At 43.7% G+C, this 26,876-nt stretch overlaps 1 protein-coding gene across 2 annotated transcripts in view; it reads left to right on the top strand.

Annotated features, from left to right (window-relative positions):
* Positions 1 to 25,566, top strand: part of LOC126336576 (uncharacterized) — an 87,508-nt gene extending 61,942 nt beyond the window's left edge. For both annotated transcript variants that reach the window (XM_050000431.1, XM_050000432.1), the window contains one exon: positions 25,069 to 25,566. In XM_050000431.1, coding sequence (XP_049856388.1) covers positions 25,069 to 25,384 — 316 coding nt within the window. In that variant the 3' untranslated portion in view covers positions 25,385 to 25,566. The remainder of the gene's footprint in view (positions 1 to 25,068) is intronic.
* Positions 25,567 to 26,876: the final 1,310 nt, after the last annotated feature.

Genomic DNA, 26,876 nt, shown 5'->3' with positions numbered 1-26,876 from the left:
AAGAAACGGCGTGTCAGTACTGGTCTGGGGATAAGACCGTTAGGCTGGACAAGGGAGTGGACGCTGGTGTACAGACATCCTAAGGCACTGGTGAAGGGGACTGGTAAGCCCATCCACTCCACGAAAACAAAGAGGCTACCATGTTTCACCTGATCAAAAGTGCTGACAAAGTCGACGGCCACCAATGCTGCGCAGAGATTAAACATAACTACTACAGCAGGAACATCTTGGCATTCATCAGTGGCTGTCTGGCCACTGATGGGTCCACCTGACGTTGTTTGTTCTGTGGACATTATACTTGGAAGGACTCAATGGTGTGTCACCAAAATACATGCTAATGTCTTCTAGCTGGCACTGAGTAAAGTTATGGGGTGGTAATGGGCAACTTATTCCCCTGTGATGGCTTTTGATTTGTGATTATGGATGATAATGCTTTCTAAAAATGGCCGCGGACCCGTGGCGGCTGTCGTCAACAACTAAGGAACATTGTAGTCAGCCTTAGGGCCACCATATCTTGGTAAGCCCCTAAAAAATTCCACAGGCGACGTATTTGGAGTGCCCTTCGCTATCGCGTCCTTGACGTCATCAGCGGTGATATCCTTCATCAGGGTTTCTACTTTTATGCCCAAAATTGTGTAAATAAGTAAACCATCTCCAGATCATGAACCTCATGTTACGAGTACTGGTAGATGTGGTGAAAGTCTTCCACAAAGCCAGCCACGATATCTGCTTGGTTGGTGGTCCGATACCCCCACGAGTGACGAGCTCCGAGACAAATTGTTGCCGTCGGTGTTTCAATCACGATTAGATGGATTGAGGAGTCTTCCTGCCCTGCCCATATCTTGACGGCGAGTCCTCTCGTCCACTCTCTCCAATCTGCGATGGGTCAGCTCAATTAAGTGAGCCTTGATCCTGTTGCGATCGAGCTGAATGGCGGGAGAAGGTGGTTGCGTGGCAATGTCACGAAGCACAGTGAAGTCTGTTGTGTGGTCGTTCCATGCAGACGCCTCCGTGCCAAACTGACTCAAGACTCGCTGAATCGCAGGCCTGGTACATTCCAGCCACCTAGCCATCGTTGTCGTGTATGTCGGACGCTGGCTTTCGCACATTGCCCAAACCTCCGCTACACGCCACCGACAGTCAGGACTGGCAATGTGTGTGATGTGTAATTTCCACGACACACGACTGAGCCACGCCACCTGCGTGGGAGGAGGATGGTGTTGACTTTTACACAATGGCCTGAGAACGCCAAGGACCAGCGTTCTGCTTCTTGGACAGCACCAGCGAGACCTCCGGGAGACATAAATCCTCGCCTTGTGTCACTGAGGGCAATGTCGCTGAAAACAAAGGACAGTTCCTTAAGGGTGGTTGATAGTCCTTCCGAAGTAAAACACAACTCTGCCGCCAAGCAGACGATGTTCGTAGAGGCCAAGAAAGAGGCGAGTGATCTTCTCAGAGTAAAATCGAGCTCTGTCCTTTCTATGCCCAGAACCAAATGGGGCATACACATTTACAATGCGGGTGTCCATCATGATAAGTGGCATACTCCTAGCAGATGGCAGATACATGCCGTCTTCAACTGACATTGACCTTTGGTGAATCTCTTTCATCTTCGATGGAAAGATGGGGATTTTCTATTCCCCAAAACGAACTTGCTTCATCGTTAAAAACCTCTTTGACGGGTCGTTGTCACTGTCCATTCCTGCCACCATCTCGAACAGAAGACAGATTGTTCAGCATTCTCTCCTGAAATGAGTGCGTCGACCAAGTACAGGCCGTATAGTTTCATGCGGAAGCGTTTTCGTGGCATTTTGGAAACGATTTTTTGTTTGATATGAAGCTTCAAATTGCTCGAGAGATTGATTTCTGTAGGCTTTGTTGGACCACAGCACGAAATCGATCAACATTTTGCTCTGACACAGAAGGCGGACAAGTACTTTTGTCTTTGCAAATGCAGCCCTTCTCTTCAAACTATTTTTTAAAAGTATAAATGCACTCTGTGGTGGTTAGCTCCTGGTGAAGGTGTGTGCGAAATGCTCGTTGAACAACAGTTAGCGACTCCCTTTTGCTAAATGAAGGACGCACCAGCTCTTTTGTTGTGGTGTTGCCGTTTTCTACACTTGCGCTCTCTGGCGGGGGCACCCCGCACCCTGCGCATACGTAAAATAAGTAAATAAATAAATGAAAAATTATCAGAGGGGACCTATTAGCTAGTTAAGTTTTGTAGCGAATAAGTTGTACCGTTTCGTGTATACGAACTTTTAAAAGCGTAAACTTATTTTGTGCTCGGCCTACAGATGAGAGTCAACAAACTACTTTCGCTTACGGTGGAGGATGTTGCTGACTGATATTTCGTGGAAAGACCCCACCGCAGCGAAAAACGCCTTTGTTTTATTGACTGCCAACCCAATTCATGTATAAAATGCGAGACATTGTCTGCCCTGTTTCTGGTGAGGCTCTCATACCTTGCAGCATTACTACAGAAAGGACGAACAAGCATAGTGTAAGCAGAGTAGATCTGTTGCTATTCTAACAGTGTAAGTGCTCTGGTAATAAGACGGACTCTTTGGTTCGACTGCCCTACAACATTTCTGTGTGTGGCTTCAGGTCCATTTAAATCTACAACTACATCTACATCTGTGCCCTGCAAACAACATTGAAGTGTATGGTAAAGGGTACTTTCCATTGTACCAGTTATTATTAGGATTTCTTACCGTTCCATTCACATGCGAGCGTGGGTGCTGTAATTAATCTAATTTTTTCCTCACGATACCTACGGGAGCGATACGTAATGGTTTGTAGTATATTCCTAGAGTCATCATTTAAAGCTGGTTCTTGAAACTTTGTAAGTAAGCTTTCTCGGGATAATTTACGTGTACCTTCAAGAGTCTGTCAGTTCAATTTCTTCAGTATCTCTGTGAAGCTCTACCGTAGGTCAGGAAACCTATGAACATTCGAGCTGCCCTTCTCTGTACACCTTTAATATCCACCGATAGTCCACTACCTCCATTTACGACGAATGAGCCTATGTGATCGTTCCATTTGCTATCCATACAGAGTACCCAGGTACTTGTTTGTGTTTACCGATTCCAACTGTGACTACTGATGTTACATTCATAAGACACCGAGATATTTCGTTTTGTGAAATGCACAAATTTACCTTTTTGAACACTTAAAGCAAGTTGCCAATGTTCGTGCGAGTTTGAATCTTATCGGAATTTGACTGAAAATTTATGCAGCTTGTTTAAGACAGTACTTCTTTATAGATCATTGTATCATCTGAGAAAGTCTGAGGTTCCTGTAAATATTTTCCACAAGGTCATTAAAATAAAATACGAATAGGAAGGGTCCCAACAGACCTCCCTGGAGCACATCTGAACTTACGTCTACATCTGTCCACGACTCCACAGCCAAGATAACATGATCCAATCCCTCTACGAAAAATGCTCAATTCAGTTACAAATTTGGCTGTATACCCCGTTCGGTTGTGCGTTTGCTAATAAAGGTAGATGTTGTACAGAGTCAAACGGGAAATAATGCATCTGCCAGACTGCTTTGATCCATGGCTTTCAGCATGTCATGCGAGAAAAGTGTGAGTTGGCTTTCACATGATCTATGTTTCCAAAACCCATGCTGGTGGGGATGGAGGAAATTGTTCTGTTCGAGATACTTCATAATATGTTCTAACAAACAGAGGTCCTCTGGGATGGGACTGACTTTTGAAACCCATCTATACGGTTATGAGTTGCGAGTAATCAGCGAAAAAGTTTTTGGAAATTCTTGTGATCATCTAGAGACTTAAAAATTGTTTGGACACAGAGACTCTCAGTGTAATGTAATAAAATGGTTCAAATGGCTCTGAGCACTATGGGACTCAACTGCTGTGGTCATTAGTCCCCTAGAACTTAGAACTACTTAAACCTAACTAACCTAAGGACATCACACACAGCCATGCCCGAGGCAGGATTCGAACCTGCGACCGTAGCAGTCTCACGGTTCCGGACTGCGCGCCTAGAACCGCGAGACCACCGCGGCCGGCGTAATGTAATAATTATGATGCATTGCCCACATGAAAAAGGTTGTGGGTTCAGATCTCCTCAGGTACTTTTTAGTTTAAATGTAGTTTCTATGTTCAATTCTTATTCGTGCACTTTAGTCGTCAGTTTACCTTTTTGGTTTGCGCTCATTTTTTCTTCATTTCATTTTTCTTTCATTTGGAATCTTAGTTCATGTGATTTTAGTTATCATTAGGTTCGAACTTCCATTTAATTTCTTCCGTTTTATAATCTTATATTTTCGTCGAAGTTATCACATTCACTATTTCTGTTTCTCATGTTGCTTGAATTTAGTTTTAGTTGTGAACCCTTCTTTCGCTTAAATGTTCATTTTGTCCTAGTGCAACAAAAATTTGTGTTTTAAATGCTTGTAAGACAGTTACCATCTACCGGTACATCTTGTAACAAAAAATAGTTTTTGATATCATTGAACAATCAATATAAATAGATAATTTCATGTTTTGTTCTTAACCGATAGATTGGCGTTTTCAAATGTTGAAGTATTAAAACAGATAAATAAAAATAATTAAATTCATATGCACATAGATTCCAAAGGAAGCATCGTTTCAAATCGTAATATGTTCACCAACGGCGGGAATGGAGTTAGATTTCCGTATAGAGCTTTCATTCTGCGAAGTCAGAATGTTACAAATCGGATTCACTAACAGTGAAAACAGCGTCTGAAAGAAAGCAGTTGTTTCAAGTCGTATGATTCCTCAGTAGTGCCCATTTAAAATCATAATGTATCCAACATTAATTCGACTTGAAGCAGTTTTGTCACTTTGCACAGTAGGCTGCACTGACAACTAGCGCGCTTTTTTCAACAACACTACGTGTTCAGTAAAGACAATTATCTTGTGAATAGTTTGTATGGGAGCAGTTTTTTCGGTTATGCAGGAAGAAATTGCAGTTGATGATGATTCAAGAGGAAGCCGGAAGGGGAAAAAGAAAACCACACATGCCCATCAGCTTCAATCTGAGGCAAGGTTCGTAAAAATAAAGTTTAGAAAAGAATACTGGATTTTAAATCTCGATACAATCGTTAATCTGACCATGACAAAATGTTAATGAACTTTGAAATTCTATGAATTATACAGTACTAAATAAAAGTTCAGGTTTGTCTCTCTCCCATTTTGTTTATGGGAACTCCGATGGAGATCCTGATATGATCCTGTTCGCACCATCAGGGCAGCACAGAGAAGGTCGTTTCCATTGGGAGGTTGCTATCGTCATCCTTTCCGGTCGCAGCTCTCCCACCTGTTGCATCTAGCAGTCAGGCGTACTAGATGTGTGGCCTGCCAAGAGAGTGCTTTTAATATTTGTGCATCGGAAATGTTGATATGACATATCATGGCTACTGCTACTGTACATTGATAGCAAAGCCCTGTTGTCCAACTGTTTTGCTATACCAGAATGAGATTTTCACTCTGCAGCGGAGTGTGCGCTGATATGAAACTTCCTGGCAGATTAAAACTGTGTGCCGGACCGAGACTCGAACTCGGGACCTTTGCCTTTCGCGGGCAAGTGCTCTACCAACTCAGCTACCCAAGCACGACCCACGCCCCGTCCTAACAACTTTACTTCTGCCAGCACCTCTTCTCCTACCTTCCAAACTTTACAGAAGCACTCCTGCGAACCCTGCAGAATTAGCACTTCTGAAAGAAAGGATATCGCGGAGACATGGCTTAGCCACAGCCTGGGGGATGTATCCAGAATGAGATTTTCACTCTGCAGCGGAGTGTGCGCTGATATGAAACTTCCTGGCAGATTAAAAATGTGTGCCGGACCCAGACTCGCTTGCTATAATTTTGTCTTTTTAATTATATCAACGAAACGGAATTAAACGCATCTAACTAATAAATTTTAAATGTTGCACTGCCTGTAAACATTTCCGATGGACTGACTCCACATTGGCTGGACCACATTCCCATTCTATTGCATTCATTTTAATCAGAGATTGGCTATTCTAGTAGTAGGGAGCTTGTGGCAAATAGCCCGAGCAAAATGGCTACCCTGTATTGCATGATCATGACCACCATTTTGTTTCATATTTTCTGTTTGATTTTCTAACATTCTACCACCGCAAAGATACAGAATTTCAACCAATACATTTAAACATAAAATAAAACAACCAATTCTCTGCCCAGTGGGAATGATATTACGCACGCATTTCAGTATCCTATCGTCACTTAATGTTTTTTCTTATTACTCTGCCGGCCGGGGTTGCCGAGCTGTGGTAGGCGCTACAGTCTGGAACCGCGCGACCGCTGCGGTCGCAGATTCGAATCCTGCCTCGGTCTTGGATGTGTGTGATGCCCTTAGGTTAGTTAGGTTTAAGTAGTTCTAAGTTCTAGGGGACTGATGACCATATATGTTAAGTCCCATAGTGCTCAGAGCCATTTGAACCATTTTTGAATTTTCTGGATTGGTACGTTTATCCATTACTTCACTCTCTCTTTTTCTTTCTCTCTCTCTCTCTCTCTCTCTCTCTCTGATAAGCTCATTCATCAATAACCTAGAGAATTTACTAGCGGTCAGTCTATTCAAAGAAAATTCTTGCTTTTTGGTACAGTACTTGTAACTAAGTCGCCGAATTCAAATTACACAGATTAGACGTGTAAAATCAAACAGAACAACTGACTTTAGCCAGTACGTATCAAATCTTCCCCACAACAAAATTTCGACCCAGATTATCAAGTCACAGACCTCCGGGTTAAATTTGACACGTGACCTTTCCTACGGACCTACCACGTACTCTGGAGGATTTATGCTTATCTCTGGAGGATTTCTGCTGATCTTCCAATGCAATGTGTTGCTGGGCAGATGGCTAACTCATCTTTTTCTATCTCAGAGTATCAAAATTTTTTACTTGCTTCGCAGTAATATAATTAATAACGGTAATTTTGATACCATGATTAGTTAATTATCTCACACACGGATCCTCAACTGAAAATTTACACAAGCACCGCTGTTTACCATTGTCTCTTGGTCAGATTGAAACAGTCAGTACTCACCATGTGGAAGTGCTTGTTCCTAATTCAGATTCTGTACACGCATTTCTTAAATATTCTCAGCTAAAATTTACACATGCAAGTATCTTACCTTAAAATTTCCACACGTAAATAGCTTAAAATTACCACATGTGGTTTCATTGTTACCGTTGGTCACTATCAAGGAATTTTAAGTTCTCCATGAGCCTTACGTGCCTACCTTTACATGAATCTCCCACCAAAAAGCTTTGTTCTCGTCGATATCTTGAGAAGGGAAACCATTATTTCTAGCTACTCCTGAATGTTCCACATGCATACCATTCCCATATTCTTCAGTTTTACGGAGCACACTGAAAATAGGTGTTTCAACTTAAGTAACCAGTGACAGTGTGTCGGAACACGGCCGTTCACCAGGCCATCCAACGCTTCCTCAGAAGTGGGGGAGGATCCTGTTACTGTATTGATCAGCCACACTGCATGCCCTCTAGTGCTCTCCTTTCTTTGGTTCTGCCAAGCCAGCCGGTGTGGCCAAGCGGTTCTAGGCGCTACAGTCTGGAACCGCGCGACCGCTACGGTCGCAGGTTCGAATCCTGCCTCGAGCATGGATGTGTGTGATGTCCTTACGTTAGTTAGATTTAAGTAGTTCTAAGTTTTAGGGGACTGATGACCTCAGATGTTAAGTCCCATAGTGCTCAGAGCCATTTGAACCATTTTTTGGTTCTGCCAAAGGCAACCAGAGGACTGTCTCAAAGATAATTACAGATTCTATATCCACCATCTGTGGTCAGCAGACAACAAACCATTCACTCATTTCTCAAACATCACATAACTAGATATAGTGATATGTTTTTAAAGGAAGTGCACATATGAATAAATAAATATACAAATTCCAGAATGAGATTTTCACTCTGCAGCGGAGTGTGCGCTGATATGAAACTTCCTGGCAGATTAAAACTGTGTGCCCGACCGAGACTCTAACTCGGGACCTTTGCCTTTCGCGGGCAAGTGCTCTACCAATTGAGCTACCGAAGCACGACTCACGTCCGGTACTCACAGCTTTACTTCTGCCAGTACCTCGTCTCCTACCTTCCAAACTTTACAGAAGCTCTTCTGCGAAACTTGCAGAACTAGCACTCCTGAAAGAAAGGATATTGCGGAGACATGGCTTAGCCACAGCCTGGGGGATGTTTCCAGAATGAGATTTTCACTCTGCAGCGGAGTGTGCGCTTATATGAAACTTCCTGGCAGATTAAAACTGTGCCCCCGACCGAGACTCGAACTCGGGACCTTTGCCTTTGGCGGGCAAGTGCTCTACCAACTTCGGTAGCTCAGTTGGTAGAGCACTTGCCCGCGAAAGGCAAAGGTCCCGAGTTCGAGTCTCGGTCGGGCACACAGTTTTAATCTGCCAGGAAGTTTCAAATATACAAATTGTCCTTCTTTTGTACATCAATATCCGTTTTCAGTGTACTGAATAAAATTGTGTTACCATAAAACCGCTGTTCTGACAAGAACAACGAAGTATGTTGTTATACAATGGGTATTATTGTACCCAATGAGGCAAATCTTTTGTATGTCGGGTAGTACTGTACCCTTTCACCATTTTTGTAATATACCAGCACATTTCCTACCTATGGGATCCTGCCCACTCGCCTAATATAGGGTGCCTAGGAAGATGTTTTCTCGGATAGCTAGACAACATTCAAGCATATATTATTGATAGAGTTTACTAAAGAAACTGAAATGACAATACTTAACTTTGCCTTTTTACGAAGAGGTGTCGCAAGAAGTTGGGGACATGCAAATAATCAGTGTCCTTCGTTATATGCAATTTCCATGAAAGCAATTATACTACTGTCCATTAAAATTGCTACACCAAAAACAAATGCAGATAATAAGCGGGTACTCATTGGACAAATATATTGTACTAGAACTCACATGTGATTACATTTTCACGCAATTTGGATGCATAGACCCTGAGAATTCAGTACCCAGAACAACCACCTCTGGCCGTAATAACGGCCTTGATACGCCTGGCCATTGAGTCAAACAGAGCTTGGATGGCGTGTATAGGTACAGCTGCCCATGCAGCTTCAACACGGTACCACAGTTCATCAAGAGTAGTGCCTGGTGTATTGTGACGAGCCAGTTGCTCGGCCACCATTGACCAGACGTTTTCAGGAGGAATCTGGAGAATGTGCTGGCCAGGGCAACAATCGAATATTTTCTGTATCCAGAAAGGCCCGTACAGGACCTGCAACATGCGGTCGTGCATTATACTGCTGAAATGTAGAGTTTCGCAAGGATTGAATGAAGGGAAGAGCCACGGGTCGTAACATCATCTGAAATGTAACGTCCACTGTTCAAAGCGCCGTCGATGCGAACAAGAGGTGACCGAGACGTGTAACCAATGGCACCCCATACCATCACGCTGGGTGGTACGCCAGTATGGCGATGACGAATACACGCTTCCAATGTGCGTTCACCGTGATGTCGCCAAACACGGATGCGACCATGATGATGCTGCATACAGAACCTGGATTCATCCGAAAAAATGACGTTTTCCCATTGGTGCAACCAGGTTTGTCGTTGAGTACACCAACGCAGGCACTCCTGCTTGGGATGCAGCGTCAAGGGTAACCGCAGCCATTGTCACCGAGCTAATAATCCATGCTGCTGCAAACGTCGTCGAACTGTTCGTACAGATGGATGTCTCGCAAACGTCCCTATCTGTTGACTCAGGGATCGAGATGTGGCTGCACGATGCGTCAGCCATGCGAATAAAAAAAGTGGTTCAAATGGCGCTAAGCACTATTGGACTTAACTTCTGAGGTTATCAGTCCCCTAGAACTTAGAACTATTTAAACCTAACTAACCTAAGGACATCACACACACACGCGCCCGAGGCAGGATTCGAACCTGCGACCGTTGCAGTCGCGCGGTTCCAAACTGTAAGCTTCTAGAACCGCTCGGCCATTCCGACCGGTCATGCGGATAAGATGCCTGTCATCTCGACTGCTAGTGATACGAGGCCGTTGGAATCCAGCACGGCGTTCGGTATTACCCTCCGGAACTCATCGATTCCATATTCTGCTAACAGTCATTAGATATCGACCAACGCGAGCAGCAGTGTCGCGATACGATAAATCGCAATCGCGATAGGTTACCATCCGACCTTTATCAAAGTCGGAAACGTGATGGTAAGCGTTTCTCGTCCTTACACGAGGCATCACAACAACGTTCCACCAGGCAACGCCGATCAACTGCTGTTTGTGTATCAGAAATCTGTTGGAAACTTTCCTCATGTCAGCACGTTGTAGGTGTCGCCACCGGCGCCAACTTTGTGTGAATGCTCTGAAAAGCTAATCATTTGCATATCACTGCATCTTCTTCCTGTCGGTTAAATTTCGCGTCTGTAGCACGTGATCTTCATGTTGTATAAATTGTAATGGCCAGTAGTGTAATATACATCGGAAGTCACGGCTAAAGAGCTTATATCGCAGCTCGTCTTCTATTGCGGTCTTCTAGTGCGGCTCTTCTAGTGTACTGAGGCTAGCTGGAGCGGCTCTTATGTTCTCTTCGTAGAGGTGCCGCTTCTACCGCGGTGTCGTTCTTCTCTGCTGTATCGTTCAGGCCGACGTGTCGGCGCTTGATGTTACGGTAGAACACTACTAAATTTAAAAAAAATTAAGTATTTGGAGCTCCAAACAAGAAAGAATAGGATCAGCGTATTTCACTGATGACTCATTTTTCTTCACCAAAGAGATGCCACTCAAGAGCTGATAGCAGGAATGCTACAGCAATGATCGCCATGTATCGCATTCCAGTAAATGGTGATTTGGAACCAGCGTTTGCAATTTTTTTGCAAAAGTGTTTGGCTTATAGCAGAGTCATCCAAATACTATTGTTAAATCAGTTATGGGTGGTGATGGCTATAAAGAGAGAGAAGGTTATTAGTTTCATCTCGAGCCTAAAGGGCAGGTAGAAGAGCAATATTCTAGGAAGAAGAGCTAAAGATTGTACCTTCTTTCAGAACAGACCATCAGGAAGTTGATCAAAAATTATAATCCAAGTTTATCAAGTGAATTACAAGTAGAAGGTAATGGTTGTTTCAGGAAATTTTCAACGCAATATTTAATTTAGGTTTCGGAACACCTGCCCCAAATACTTGTAGATACTCCTTAACAGGTCTTATTACTGGCTACAGCTGCCCAAAACGAAAAATCAGAAATAGATTAATCGCAAAATCTTTTCATCTGCTTATGACGGTGAAGCCCTGTAATTCAACAACCCTACGCTCTGTTATGCAGTGTATACAGGTCCTTTCAAATTTATCGATCAAGGAGGCATATTATTCAAGTCAGATTAACTATCACACTCTCTGTGTAACAGAAACGGATAACACGAATCCACACCTCTATGTCTGGACGGAAATTCAAGCTTGCAGAAGTTCTGCTGAGGTTGCCGCAGATAGCTTTGACTATCTGGGAAGGTTTCAGTTTTCTCTTGAGAATAATAGGGTGAGGCTTTCTAAGATAGCTGTGGAGGGCAAAAGAAAAATGCTCATGTGATACATGCTTTGATATCTTCCTACTTTAAAAAGTTCCTCAGCAGCTTAAGAACTGAACACTGTTTTATCTACTAAGAGGCCACTCTTTTCTTTCTTTGACGGTGTCTTTGGAGTTTTGGAAAAACATCTTCGAAAGAAATCTGGGACGCTGACACACAAAGATTACTATCGTGTATATAGATCTGTAGCTTCAGTCCACATTCTTTATGCGAACTGCACCCAGTGAATATTTTAAAAAGATGGACGGTATCAGTAACAAGAAACGAATTACATTCTCAGAAGTCAATTAAAGATGGAAAAGTAACGATCAAAATAAAAATGGAGCCAACCGATCTTTCCAAGATGTTCAGCCCCTTTTAAAAAAGGGAGAACAATGTGCCTTGTTCCTGAACGATCAGTAATTTCACTATGCAGTAGAGTGAGCAAGGCAAGGAGATTGATATGAATAACTTACTACGTAAAGGTTTTGGGATGATTGTAAGGGAAAAACATCATCGATGCAGTTCATACTGTAACTGGGAAGAAGTTTGTGTCTCAGCTTGTGGGTACTTGGAAGGAGGAGGATTGTACTAAAATAAGAAGAGAAGTCAATAGTATGGCCAGTCTGGAGATTCTTTAAATAGGAATTTTTACCGGAAACACACTGTGAATTCAACATAAAATGATCAACGTAAATATATTTATTGTGTAATAAAATGGTTTTCTAAGTCAATTGGCAGCAAAAAGGACGTTATCAACACGCTATAAATCAGAATTTTTTGTGAAAATTAATTTTGTATTAACAGGTAATGTTATTCTACAATAATGACAAAAATAAATGTTTAGTTATGTATTTACCATTTATTTTTATATTTTACGAAGTATTGAATCAAAGCATATTAAGTCCAACACACTGTCTTTAAATTTGAAGAACACAATTACAAATTGATTTCAGTTTTTGATGTTTTTGAAGTACTTCTCAAACACCACAACTATTTCACGTTTTAAAATCTGTGAAAATTTCCCAGGTTAATAGTAATCAGTTTTTGATCTTCTCAGAATGGAAAAAGAATGAAAGGGAGAAAAATGAGTACAAGTAAAGAAGTTAAAACGATGATTAAAATGGCACGACAAAGGATTATAAATAAAGAAATACATTTAAAGCAATTAATTGGATAAAAATGATGAAAGTTAGTTCGATAAAGACGTAAAAATGAAAGATTTCACTGTACCTTATGAAACTGTAACCCAGAGTCTTCTGATAACAGAAAGTATCTCAACCATAACACTACACCACCAATCCGTGTAGTACTTGTATTTTTAAAGCTCTAGAACATGGCGCGAATTATGAATTTTTTTCGTCGATTACTCGCAAATGAATGGCCGCCAGGTGAATGGCTGCATGGTATGATGCCTGGCACCCTAACCTACATCACCGTATAGATGGTTGCAAGAACTCTGCAGCACTCCTTGGGACCTCTTCGTGTGAGATTCAACAACAAATGGAGTTTTGTGGGTTAGTTCTGTCAAGGGATTACGATAGAGAATACACTGAGGTGGCAAAAAGTCATGGAATAGAAATACGCACAAATACAGCTGGCGGTAGCATCGCGTACACGAAGTATAAAAGAGCAATTTATTGGGATGCTGTCATTTGTACTCGGGTGCCTCGTGTAAAAATTTCTCCGACGTGATTCTGGCCGCATTAACAGACTTTGAACGCAGAATGGTAGTTGAAGAAGGACATTCCACTTCGGAAATCGTAAGGAAATTCAGCATTCCGAGATGCACAGTCTCAAGAGTGTGCTGAGAATATCAATGCTCAGGCATTACCTCTCACAAGGGAGAACGCAGTGCCCGACGACCTTCACTTAACGGCCGAGTGCAGAGTTGTTTGCGCTAAGGTGTCAGTGCTAATAGACAAGCAACACTGCATGAAATAGCATCAGAAATCAATGTGGGACGGAAGAAGAACGTATTCGTTAGGACAGTGCGGCGAAATTTGACGTTAACGGGCTACGACAGCAGACTAGAGACGCGAGTGCCTTTGTTAGCAGCACGAAATCACCTAGAACTAGTAACCGAATCGGTTGCACCCTCGGCGGCTGGAAAACTGTGGGTTCGTCAGACAAGTCCCTGTTTCAGTTGGTGACAGCTGATAGTAGGTTTCGAGTGTGGCCCAGACCGTACAAAGTCATGGACCCAAACTGTCAACAAGGCACTTCTCCATAGGGGTGTGATTGTGTTTACATGGAATGGACAGGGTCGTGTGATCCATCTGAAGCTATCACTGATTGGAAATGGTTATGTTCGGCTACTTGGAGACGATATTCAGCCATTCGTGGACTTCATTTCCCCAAACACCGATGGAATTTTTATGGCTGACAGTGTACCATGTCACCGGGCCACAATGTTCAGCGATTGATTTGAAGAACATTCTGGACAGTTCGAGCGAATAATTTGGCAGCCCAGATCGCCCCACATGCACCCCATCGGATATTTATAGGACATAATTGAGAGGTCAGTTGGTGCGCAAAATCTTGCACCAGCAACACTTTCGCAGTCGTGGACGGCTATACAGGGCGGTCCATTGATCGTGACCAGGCCAAATATCTCACGAAATAAGCGTCAAACGCAAAACCACAAAGAACGAAACTTTACTAGCTTGAAGGGGGAAACCAGATGGCGCTTTGGTTGGTCCGCTAGATAGAGCTGCCATAGGTGAAACGGATATCAACTGCGTTTTTTAAAATAGGAACCCCTATTTTTTGTTACCTATTCGTGTAGAACGTAAAGAAATATGAATGTTTAGTTGGATCACTTTTTTCGCTTTGTGATAGATCTGTAATAGTTACAAACATATGGCTCACAATTTTAGCCGAGCAGTTGGTAACGGGTAGGTTTTTTAAATTAAAATACAGAACGTAGGTGCGTTGAACATTTTATTTCGATTGTTCCAATGTGAAACATGTACCTTTGGGAACTTATCATTTCTGAGAACGCATGCTGTTACAGCGTGATTACCTGTAAATACCACATTAATGCAATAAATGCTCAAAATGATGTCCGTCAACCTCATTGCATTTGGCAATACGTGTAATGACATTCCTCTCAACAGCGAGTAGTTCGCGTTCCGTAATGTTCGCACATGCATTGACAACGCATGAAATATGCTATTTAATACCGCTTCAACTGCACGCGAGTTAAATGCCGGACATCCATGATGTTGGAAGTACAACGTCATTCTGTCAAGCAGTGAAACATCTTGTAGTAACATCGGTAGAACATCACGTAGAAAATCAGCATGCATTGCACCATTTAGATTGCCATCGATAAAATGGGGGCCAATTATCGTTTCTCCCAAAATGCTGCACCATACATTAACCCGCCAAGGTCGCTGATGTTCCACTTGTCGCAGCCATCGTGGATTTTCCGTTGCCCAATAGTGCATATTATGCCGGTTTACGTTACCGCTGTTGGTGAATGATGGTTCGTCGCTAAATAGAACGCGTGCAAGAAATCTGTCATCGTCCCGTAATTTCTCTTGTGCCCAGTGGCAGAACTGTATACGACGTTCAAAGTCGTCGCCATACAACGTGCAATTCCTGGTGCATAGAAATATGGTAGGGGTGCAATCGATGTTGATGTAGCATTCTCAACACCGACGTTTTTGTGATTCCCGATCCTCGCGCAATTTGTCGGCTACTGATGTGCGGATTAGCCGCGACAGCAGCTAAAACACCTACATAGGCATCATCATTTGTTGCAGGTCGTGGTTGACGTTTCACATGAGGCTGAACACTTCCTGTTACCTTAAATAACGTAACTATCCGGCGAACGGTCCCGACACCTGGATGTTGTCGTCCAGGATACCGAGCAGCATACATAGCATTGGACATTTTAATCACAATAGCCGTACAACACGATATCGACCTTTGCGGCAATTGGTAAACGGTCCATTTTAACACTGGTGAATGTATCACGAAACAAATACCGTCCGCACTGGCGGAATGTTACGTGATACCACGTACTTATACGTTTTATGACTATTACAGCGCCATCTATCACAAAGCGAAGAAAGTGGTCCAACTAAAGCATTCTTATTTCTTGACGTAGTACAACAATATGTAATAAGAAATGAGGGTTCATATTAAAAAAAAAAACGCAGTTGATATCCGTTTGACCTATGGCAGCGCCATCTAGCGGGCCAACCATAGCGCCATCTGGTTCCCCCTTCAAGCTAGTCGAGTTTAGTTCTTTGTAGTTTTTTCGTTTGACGTTTATTTCGTGAGATATTTGGCCCGGTCACTATCAATGGACCAACCTGTATAGGCAGCACGGCTCCATATTTTTGGAGCGGACTTGAAACGACTTGTGAGTCCATGCCGCGTCGAGTTGCTGTACTATGCCAGGTCCGACCGATATAGGATGTATCCCATGACCTTTGTCACCTCAGTGTAGTTAAAACTTTGTACCTGTTTGGTACCTTAAGTGATGTTTCTCTGCTATTAGTGTTGTGTTTTGGAAAGTTTGTCTCTGTGAGTATTTCTTGCCAAAGGTACGGTCCTGACGAGTGTCTTGGTGCTATGGTTATTTATTTATTTATTGTTCCGTGGGACCAAATTACGGAGAAGTCTCAGTGGTCATGGAACGAGTCAATACAGGGAATTATAACACGACAGTAGAAACAGATAAAATGAAATATAAAAAAACACATTCAGGTGATAAGTCTTAAGTTTAAATAAAGAAAATCAACAATGTAACACAGGAATTTGCTTACTTTTTTAGCTTTTCCAGGAGCTCCTCGCCAGAATAGAAGGAGTGAGCCATGAGGAAACTCTTTAGTTTAGACTTAAAAGTGTTTGGGTTGCTGCAAAGATTTTTGAGTTCTTGTGGCAGCTTATTGAAAATGGATGCAGCAGAATACTGCACTCCTTTCTGCACAGGAGTCAGGGAAATGCAGTCCACTTGCAGATTTGATTTCTGCCTAGTATTTGCTGAGTGAAAGCTGCTAACTCTTCGGAATAAGATAATACTGGTAACAACAAACGACATTAAAGAAAATATATACTGTGAGTGCTATGTCAGAATTCCCAGACTATTGAATAGGGGTCGACAAGAGTTTCTCGAACTTACACCACATATAACTCAAACAGCCCGTTTTTGAGCCAAAAATACCCTTTTTGAATCAGAAGAATTACCCAAAAAATAATACCATACGACATAAGTGTATGGAAATATGCGAAGTAGACTACTTTTCGTGTTGAACTGTCACTTATTTCAGATACTGTTCTAATGGTAAATAAAGCAGCATTTAGTTTCTGAACAAGATCTTGGACGTGTGCTTTCCACAACAGCTTACTATCTATCCGAACGCCTAGGAACTTGAACTGTTCCGTCTCGCTTATAATATACCCATTCTATCTCATCAAAATATCGGTTCTTTTTGAATTTTGAGTTAGAAACTGTAAAAACTGAGTCTTACTGTGATTTAGCATCAAATTATTTTCCACAAGCCACGAACTTATTTCATGAACTACATTATTTGATACTGTTTCAATATTACACACAAGATCCTTCTCTACCAAGCTGGTGTCATCAGCAAACAGAAATATTTTTGAATCACCTGTAATACTAGATGGCATATAATTTATATAAATAAGAAACAGAAGTGGCCCCAGCACCGAGCCTTGGGGAATGCCCCACTTAACAGTGCCCCATTGGGACTGAATATCACTACCACTCTCAATATTGCGGAGAATTACCTTCTGCTTTCTGTTCTTAAAGTAAGAGGAGAACCAATAGTAAGCTACTCCCCTTACTCCATAATGGTCCAGCTTCTGCAGTAATATTTTGTGGTCAACAGAGTCAAAAGCCTTCGTTAAATCAATGAAAACACCTAGCGTTCGCAACCTTTTATTTAGTCGGTCCAAAACCTCAAAGAGAAAAGAGAATATAGCATTTTCAGTTTTTAAACCCTCTAAAACCAAACTGTACATTTGACAGCAAATTATGTGAATTTAAATGCTCCAGTAACCTTGTATATACAACCTTCTCGATAACTTTAGCAAACACCGATGGCATAAAATAGGTCTGTAATTGTCAACATTATCCCTGTCTCCCTTTTTATAAAGTGGCCTCACTACCGAGTTACAGATACGGCTAAGTACTGGGCTAACATACATAGAACAATACTTCAGTATTCTGCTAGATACTCCGTCATATCCATGAGAGTTCTTGGTCTTTAGTGATTTAATTATTAACTCAATCTCCCTCTTGTCAGTATCATGGAGGAGCATTTCAGGTAACAGTCTCGGAACACTTTTTCTAAGAGCCTTATGTGATTCCCTGTTGGGACTAGGTTTCTATTTAGTTCACCTGCTACATTCAGAAAGTGATTATTAAATACTGTACATATACGCGCCTTATCAGGAACACGGACAATCCCACTACGCACTGATTCTATATTCTCGACCTGTCTCTGCAGACCATCCACTTCCTTTACGACTGACCATATGGTTTTAATTTTATCCTGAGACTTAGCTATTCTATCTGCATACCACATACTTTTTGCCTTCCTAATAACATTTTAAGCACCTTAAAATACTGTTTGTAATGGGCTGCTGCATTTAGATTTTGCCTGTTTCTGACGTTTTGATATAATTGCCACTTTGTTCTACAAGATATTCTTATCCCTCTAGTCAGCCACCCAGGCTGCCTGTTTGTGCTAGTACCCTGTTTTGAACGTTCTAACGGAAAGCAACTTTCAAAGAGCACGAGGAAAGTCTAGAGAAAAGCATTATATTTATCATCTACTTTATGAGCGATATAAACATCTTGCCACTCTTGTTCCTTTATAAGGTTTACAAAGGTCCCTACAGCAACTGGATCAGCTTTCCTAAACAATTGATAACTACATTTAACATGTGTTACAGCACAAAAATCTTTTAGAGTTAATATTCGTGCATCATGATCTGAAAGGCCATTCACCTTTTTGCTAACAGAATGCCCTGCTAGTAATGAGGAATGAACAAAAATGTTGTCTATGGTTGTTCTACTGTTCCCTTGCACTCTCGTTGGAAAGAATACGGTTTGCATAAGATTATATGAATTAAGGAGGTCTACCAGCATCCTTTTCCTTGCACAATCACTTATAAAATCAACGTTGAAGTCACCACATATAACTAACTTTTTGTATTTCCTATAAAGTGAACCAAGAACCTCCTGTAGCTTTAGCAAAAATGTTGTGAAGTTCGAGTCTGGGGATCTATAAACAATAACAGTTAGAAGCTTAACTCCATTAAATTTAACCACACCTGCACAACATTCAAACACCTGTGCTCCCTGCCGCCGTTGGATAAGCAGGTGTAGCAGCAGGTCATATACCCCTAGCTTACTTATTTGTTACATAGTTTAATTCTTAATTTCTTTGCGTATTTTTGGGTACTTCCATTGTTTAATTCTTAAATTTCGGGCGTATTATAGTATTTGAGAGTTGTAGCATCGCGCTTTATTGTTTACTTCGTAGATTCTTACTTAAATTGCGTGTGAGTTTCTTATAGGAGGTGTAATTTCGAGATTTAGTTACCGATTACCTTGCGTTATCTAGGCACGGACTCATGTTTCACTAACTGTTGTTCAACATCGATTAGAATGGACAGGAACTGTGATTGCTGTGTTCGGATAAGGGCTGAGTTGGCATCCCTTCGCTCACAGCTGCAAGTGGTGCTCACTTCGGTCGCGCAGCTTGAGGCTGTTACCAATGGGCACCACCGTGGGGAGCCGGACTTGGGTATCACGGGGATGTCAACCTCGTCCCGTCTGTCCCCAGATCGGTCTGCCGCTGTGGTTGCCTCGGTTGCTGCCCGCAGTGGGGCTGAGCCCTCGCCTGTGGTTGATTGGGAGGTCGTTCCAAGGCGTGGCAGGCAGCGAAAGGCGTCCTCGGAGGCTGATCAGAAAGCCTCCCCGGTGCGTCTGACAAACAGGTTTCAGACACTGTCTCTGGCTGAGCCAGATGCAGCTGCCTACCCTGTTCCAGAGGATGATACTCAGCCTTCAAGGTCCGGGCAATCACAGAGGGTGGGCTTATTGGAAGTTGGGAGCTTCAACGTTAGCCGCGTAATGGGGCCCCTTAGGGATATGGCGGCTAAGGAGGGGAAGAAATCCAATGTGCACTCCGTGTGCATTCCGGGTGAAGTCATTCCTGATGTGGAAAGGATCCTTCCGGATGCCATGAAGAGCACAGGGTGCAGCCAGCTGCAGGTGGTGGCACATGTCGGCACTAATGACGTGTATCGCTTTGGATCTAAGGAAATTCTCTCTGGATTCCAGCGGCTATCTGATATGGTGAAGGCTGACGGTCTTGCTTACGAGATGAAGGCAGAGCTCCCCATCTGCAGCATCGTTGACAGAACCAACTGCGGACCATTGATGAAGAGCCGGGTGGAGGGTCTGAATCAGAGGCTCAGACGCTTTTGCGACCGTGTTGGCTGCAGATTCCTTGACTTGCGGCATAGGGTGGTGGGGTTTCGGGTTCCGCTGAATAGGTCAGGAGTTCACTACACTCAGCTGGCGGCTACACGGGTAGCGGAGGCTGTGTGGCGTGGACTGGGCGGTTTTTTAGTTTAGAAGGCCTCGGGAAAGTACGGGGTGCAATCTCAAAGGGTGCATGGCAAATACAGGACGTGCTTGGATCAAGGAACAGTCGGAATTGTAGTTGTAAATTGTTGTAGTTGTGCTGGGAAAGTCCCTGAGCTTCAAGCGCTAATAGAAAGCACAGAAACTAAAACCGTTATAGGTACAGAAAGCTGGCTAAGGCCTGAAATAAGTTCTGCAGAAATTTTTACGAAGTCTCAGACGGTGTTCAGGAAAGATAGATTAGGCAGAATTGGTGATGGAGTGTTTGTGTCTGTCAGTAGTGGTTTATCTTGTAGTGAAGCCGAAGTAGATACTCCGTGCGAATTGGTATGGGTGGAGGTTATACTTAACAGCCGAACTAAGTTAATAATTGGCTCCTTCTGCAGATTCCTTGACTTGCGGCATAGGGTGGTGGGGTTTCGGGTTCCGCTGAATAGGTCAGGAGTTCACTACACTCAGCTGGCGGCTACACGGGTAGTGGAGGCTGTGTGGCGTGGACTGGGCGGTTTTTTAGTTTAGAAGGCCTCGGGAAAGTACGGGGTGCAATCTCAAAGGGTGCATGGCAAATACAGGACGTGCTTGGATCAAGGAACAGTCGGAATTGTAGTTGTAAATTGTTGTAGTTGTGCTGGGAAAGTCCCTGAGCTTCAAGCGCTAATAGAAAGCACAGAAACTAAAATCGTTATAGGTACAGAAAGCTGGCTAAGGCCTGAAATAAGTTCTGCAGAAATTTTTACGAAGTCTCAGACGGTGTTCAGGAAAGATAGATTAGGCAGAATTGGTGATGGAGTGTTTGTGTCTGTCAGTAGTGGTTTATCTTGTAGTGAAGCCGAAGTAGATACTCCGTGCGAATTGGTATGGGTGGAGGTTATACTTAACAGCCGAACTAAGTTAATAATTGGCTCCTTCTGCAGATTCCTTGACTTGCGGCATAGGGTGGTGGGGTTTCGGGTTCCGCTGAATAGGTCAGGAGTTCACTACACTCAGCTGGCGGCTACACGGGTAGCGGAGGCTGTGTGGCGTGGACTGGGCGGTTTTTTAGTTTAGAAGGCCTCGGGAAAGTACGGGGTGCAATCTCAAAGGGTGCATGGCAAATACAGGACGTGCTTGGATCAAGGAACAGTCGGAATTGTAGTTGTAAATTGTTGTAGTTGTGCTGGGAAAGTCCCTGAGCTTCAAGCGCTAATAGAAAGCACAGAAACTAAAATCGTTATAGGTACAGAAAGCTGGCTAAGGCCTGAAATAAGTTCTGCAGAAATTTTTACGAAGTCTCAGACGGTGTTCAGGAAAGATAGATTAGGCAGAATTGGTGATGGAGTGTTTGTGTCTGTCAGTAGTGGTTTATCTTGTAGTGAAGCCGAAGTAGATACTCCGTGCGAATTGGTATGGGTGGAGGTTATACTTAACAGCCGAACTAAGTTAATAATTGGCTCCTTCTACCGACCCCCATACTCCGATGATATAGTTGCTGAACAGTTCAGAGAAAATTTGAGTCTCGTAACAAATAAAACCCCACTCATACGGTTATAGTTGGTGGGGACTTCAACCTTCCCTCGATATGTTGGCAAAAATACTTGTTCAAAACCGGTGCTAGGCAGAAAACATCTTCCGAGATTGTCCTAACTGCTTTCTCCGAAAATTATTTCGAGCAGTTAGTCCACGAACCCACGCAAATTGTAAATGGTTGCGAAAACACACTTGACCTCTTAGCCACAAACAGTGACCGAGCGAGGTGGCGCAGTGGTTAGCACACTGGACTCGCATTCGGGAGGACGACGGTTCAATCCCGTCTCCGGCATCCTGATTTAGGTTTTCCGTGATTTCCATAAATCGTTTCAGGCAAATGCCGGGATGGTTCCTTTGAAAGGGCACGGCCGATTTCCTTCCCAATCCTTCCCTAACCCGAGCTTGCGCTCCGTCTCTAATGACCTCGTTGTCGACGGGACGTTAAACACAAACCACCACCACCAAAAAGAATGCAGGGCTAATAGAGAGCATCATGACTGATACAGGGATTAGTGATCACAAGGTCGTTGTAGCTAGTCTCAATACCGTTTCTTCCAAATCCACCAGAAACAAACGCAAAATAATTTTATTTAAAAAAGCGGATGAAGTGTCACTAGAAGCTTTCCTGAGAGACAATCTCCATTCCTTACGAACTGACTATGCAAATGTAGACGAGATGTGGCTCAAATTCAAAGATATAGAGAGATTCATACCTCATAAATTGGTAAGAGATGGAACTGATTCCCCATGGCACACAAAACAGCTAGGAACGCTGTTGCATAGGCAACGGTAAAAGGATGCGAAGTTCAGAAGAAGGCGAAATCCCGAAGATTGGCTAAAATTTACAGACGCGCGAAATTTGTCCCGGACTTCAATGCGAGATGCCTTTAATAGGTTCCACATCGAAACATTGTCTCGAAATTTTGTAGAAAATCCGAACAAATTCTGGTCGTATGTAAAGTACACAAGCGGCAAGACGCAGTCAATACCTTCGCTGCGCAGTGCCGATGGTACTGTTACCGACGACTGTGCTGCTAAAGCGGAGTTATTGAACGCAGTTTTCCGAAATTCCTTCACCAGGGAAGACGAATGGAATATTCCAGAATTTGAAACACGAACAGCTGCTAGCATGAGTTTCTTAGAAGTAGATACCTTAGGTGTTGCGAAGCAGCTCCAATCGCTTGATACGGGCAAGTCTTCAGGTCCAGATTGTATACCGATTAGGTTCCTCTCAGATTACGCTGATACAATAACTCCCTACTTAGGAATCATTTACAACCGCTCGTTCACCGATAGATCTGTACCTACAGAATGGAAAATTGCGCAGGTCGCACCAGTGTTTAAGAAGGGTAGTAGGAATAATCCATCGAACTACAGACCTATATCATTGACGTCGGTTTGCAGTAGAGTTTTGGAGCATATACTGTATTCAAACATTATGAATCACCTCGATGGGAACGATCTATTGATACGTATACAGCATGGTTTCAGGAAACATCGTTCTTGTGCAACGCAGCTAGCTCTTTATTCGCACGAAGTAATGGCCGCTGTCAACAGGGGATCTCAAGTTGATTCCGTATTTCTAGATTTCCGGAAAGCTTTTGACACCGTTCCTCACAAGCGACTTCTAATCAAGCTGCGGGCCTATGGGGTATCGTCTCAGTTGTGCGACTGGATTCGTGGTTTCCTGTCAGGAAGGTCGCAGTTCGTAGTAATAGACGGCAAATCATCGAGTAAAACTGAAGTGATATCAAGTGTTCCCCAGGGAAGCGTCCTGGGACCTCTGCTGTTCCTGGTCTATATAAATGACCTGGGTGACAATCTGAGCAGTTCTCTTAGATTGTTCGCAGATGATGCTGTAATTTACGGTCTAGTAAGGTCATCCGAAAACCAGTATCAGTTGCAAAGCGATTTAGGAAAGATTGCTGTATGGTGTGGCAGGTGGCAGTTGACGCTAAATAACGAAAAGTTTGAGGTGATCCACATGAGTTCCAAAAGAAATCCGTTGGAATTCGATTACTCGATAAATAGTACATTCTCAAGGCTGTCAATTCAACTAAGTACCTGGGTGTTAAAATTACGAACAACTTCAGTTGGAAAGACCACATAGATAATATTGTGGGGAAGGCGAGCCAAAGGTTGCGTTTCATTGGCTGGACACTTAGAAGATGCAACAAGTCCACTAAAGAGACAGCTTCGTTCGTCCTCTGTTAGAATATTGCTGCGCGGTGTGGGATCCTTACCAGGTGGGATTGACGGAGGACATCGAAAGGGTGCAAAAAAGGGCAGCTCGTTTTGTATTATCACGTAATAGGGGAGAGAGTGCGGCAGATATGATACGCGAATTGGGATGGAAGTCATTAAAGCAAAGACGTTTTTCGTCGCGGCGAGACCTTCTTACGAAATTTCAGTCACCAACTTTCTCTTCCGAACGCGAAAATACTTTGTTGAGCCCAACCTACATAAGTAGGAATGATCATCAAAATAAAATAAGAGAAATCAGAGCTCGAACAGAAAGGTTTAGGTGTTCGTTTTTCCCGCGCGCTGTTGGGGAGTGGAATGGTAGAGAGATAGTATGATTGTGGTTCGATGAACCCTCTGCCAAGCACTTAAATGTGAATTGCAGAGTAGTCATGTAGATGTAGATGTAGACCTTTTCAGTGCAATACTTTGAAACATCAATTGACTCAAATGGGATGTCGTTTTTCACATACATGGCTACTCCCCCACACCGCGAAGAGCTCCTAGAAAGGCTGCCAGCCAACCTGTATCCTGGTAAAGGAAGCCTCTGAATTATCTCCTTATTTAAGAAGTGTTCAGATATACCAATAATTTCAGAGTCAACATCTATAAGCAGTTCACTAACTTTATCTCTAATACCTTGTATATTTTGATGAAATATACTAATTCCCTCATTACTCGGATACCTAAGCTTTGTCAAAAGTGGTTCCTTTGTTAGAGAGACTTCCCATAAGCAGGAATACCTTTCAGCTGACTTCAATCTAAGAAAGGTGCCGCTCTAACACCCACTACTGCAGGAATTTTCCCACGAGTGATCCCACCACCCCCACCTATGCTGTCACCTACAAGCTTTGCCAACCTCCCCTTCCCATACCTGTTGAGGTGCGGGCCATGTCTAGTGAAACACGTCCTGCTGATAGACTCCACCGACACCACTGAAATGTGACTCATGCTTTCTGTCATCAGAGCACCCCCAAGTGTCACGTTATTAAGCCTGACGGCTGTATTAAGATGAGCCCGATCGTGGCCCTGAAAAAGTTCCACGAAATGTACATTCGTGTTGCCAGGCTGAGTGGCTGCCCTGTCGGTGCAGGGAATCGCCGGAGGGGAAGCTGGGCCGCCTGAAGCTGCGCTGCTTCTGCCTGGACGCGGTGTGGAAGCGCATGCGACGCAACCGCCAGCCGACGCCCCCGCCGGCCGAGCAGCGGGAGCAGCGGGTGTCGTCGTCGCTGCCGGTGCTGCCCGCCTCCGCAAAGGCGGAGCCGCAGCCGGGGCCCTCGTCCGTGTCGGACCACCGCCAGCCGGGGATTCCCCGGAGGCAGTCCTTCGGCGGCTTCGACCCGCCGCGCATCCACGTCACGCCGACGTCCGAGGAGGAGGAAGGCGACAGCGACTCCAGGGAGGAGTGACGGAGCCTCCGCCCCCGCTGGCCACTTCACGACCGCTGCCCGGCGCAGCCCCCCTCCTGCCCTCAGTACTCTGCCAGCATAGCGCCAGGCCCTCTCTTTGTTAAGCGTTCGTGGCAGAGTTTGAAGGGGTCCGCAAATATTTATACGGGCGATATGGAAATAAACCTACTCTTTTTTCTATACCTCGCTGAATGGCCTGTTCGTGACCTCCAGTCGCTGTTGGATGTGGTCGTTTTGTGCCCCACAAAAGTGGAAGCTACACTATGTGATCAAAAGTATCCGGACATCCCCAACAAACATACGTTTTTCGTATTAGGTGCATTGTGCTGCCACGTTCTCCATATCAGCGACCTCAGTAGTCATTAGACATCATGAGAGAGCAGAATGGGGCGCTCCGTGGAACACACGGACTTCGAACGTGGTCAGGTTAAAAATTCCCCTTAGAAAAATTAAAGTACGACTGTGCTGATACACGTCTTACGTTATTTACTTTTCAAACAGCTGAGCAAAACTGAACGTACTCAGACATTACTCTCTTTACTTATCTGATCAACACTACACTGAAACACAATATCTTTTGCGCAACGCTATCTGACTTTCAAAAATCCCTGCAAAAGAATGGCCCTGACTAACAATAACCTATACCTTTCACGAATCACTTACATCACAAAAATCTTCATTACTCGAACTACTGCAATACAGCGAGCGCTAATACTGCCAGCTAAATAAAAGATTCTAACTACTGAAGTCACTAACTACTGATAGGCATAGTTAGGAAATGAATGATTTTGATAGAGAACAAACAATGTATTTACCTTAATAGTGTTCTATACACTCCTGGAAATAGAAATAAGAACACCGTGAATTCATTGTACCAGGAAGGGGAAACTTTATTGACACATTCCTGGGGTCAGATACATCACATGTTCACACTGACAGAACCACAGGCACATAGACACAGACAACAGAGCATGCACAATGTCGGCACTAGTACAGTGTATATCCACCTTTCGCAGCAATGCAGGCTGCTATTCTCCCATGGAGACGATCGTAGAGATGCCGTATGTAGTCCTGTGGAACGGCTTGCCATGCCATTTCCACCTGGCGCCTCAGTTGGACCAGCGTTCGTGCTGGACGTGCAGACCGCGTGAGACGACGCTTCATCCAGTCCCAAACATGCTCAATGGGGGACAGATCCGGAGATCTTGCTGGCCAGGGTAGTTGACTTACACCTTCTAGAGCACGTTGGGTGGCACGGGATACATGCGGACGTGCATTGTCCTGTTGGAACAGCAAGTTCCTTTGCCGGTGTAGGAATGGTAGAACGATGGGTTCGATGACGGTTTGGATGTACCGTGCACTATTCAGTGTCCCCTCGACGATTACCAGAGGTGTACGGCCAGTGTAGGAGATCGCTCCTCACACCATGATACCGGGTGTTGGCCCTGTGTGCCTTGGTCGTATGCAGTCCTGATTGTGGCGCTCACCTGCA

Source organism: Schistocerca gregaria, chromosome 2 (assembly GCF_023897955.1).
Source record: "Schistocerca gregaria isolate iqSchGreg1 chromosome 2, iqSchGreg1.2, whole genome shotgun sequence".
In the NCBI taxonomy this organism is placed as follows: domain Eukaryota; kingdom Metazoa; phylum Arthropoda; class Insecta; order Orthoptera; family Acrididae; genus Schistocerca; species Schistocerca gregaria.
The sequence above is the reverse complement of the archived record's forward strand: the minus strand, read 5'-3'. Positions and strand labels throughout refer to the sequence as shown.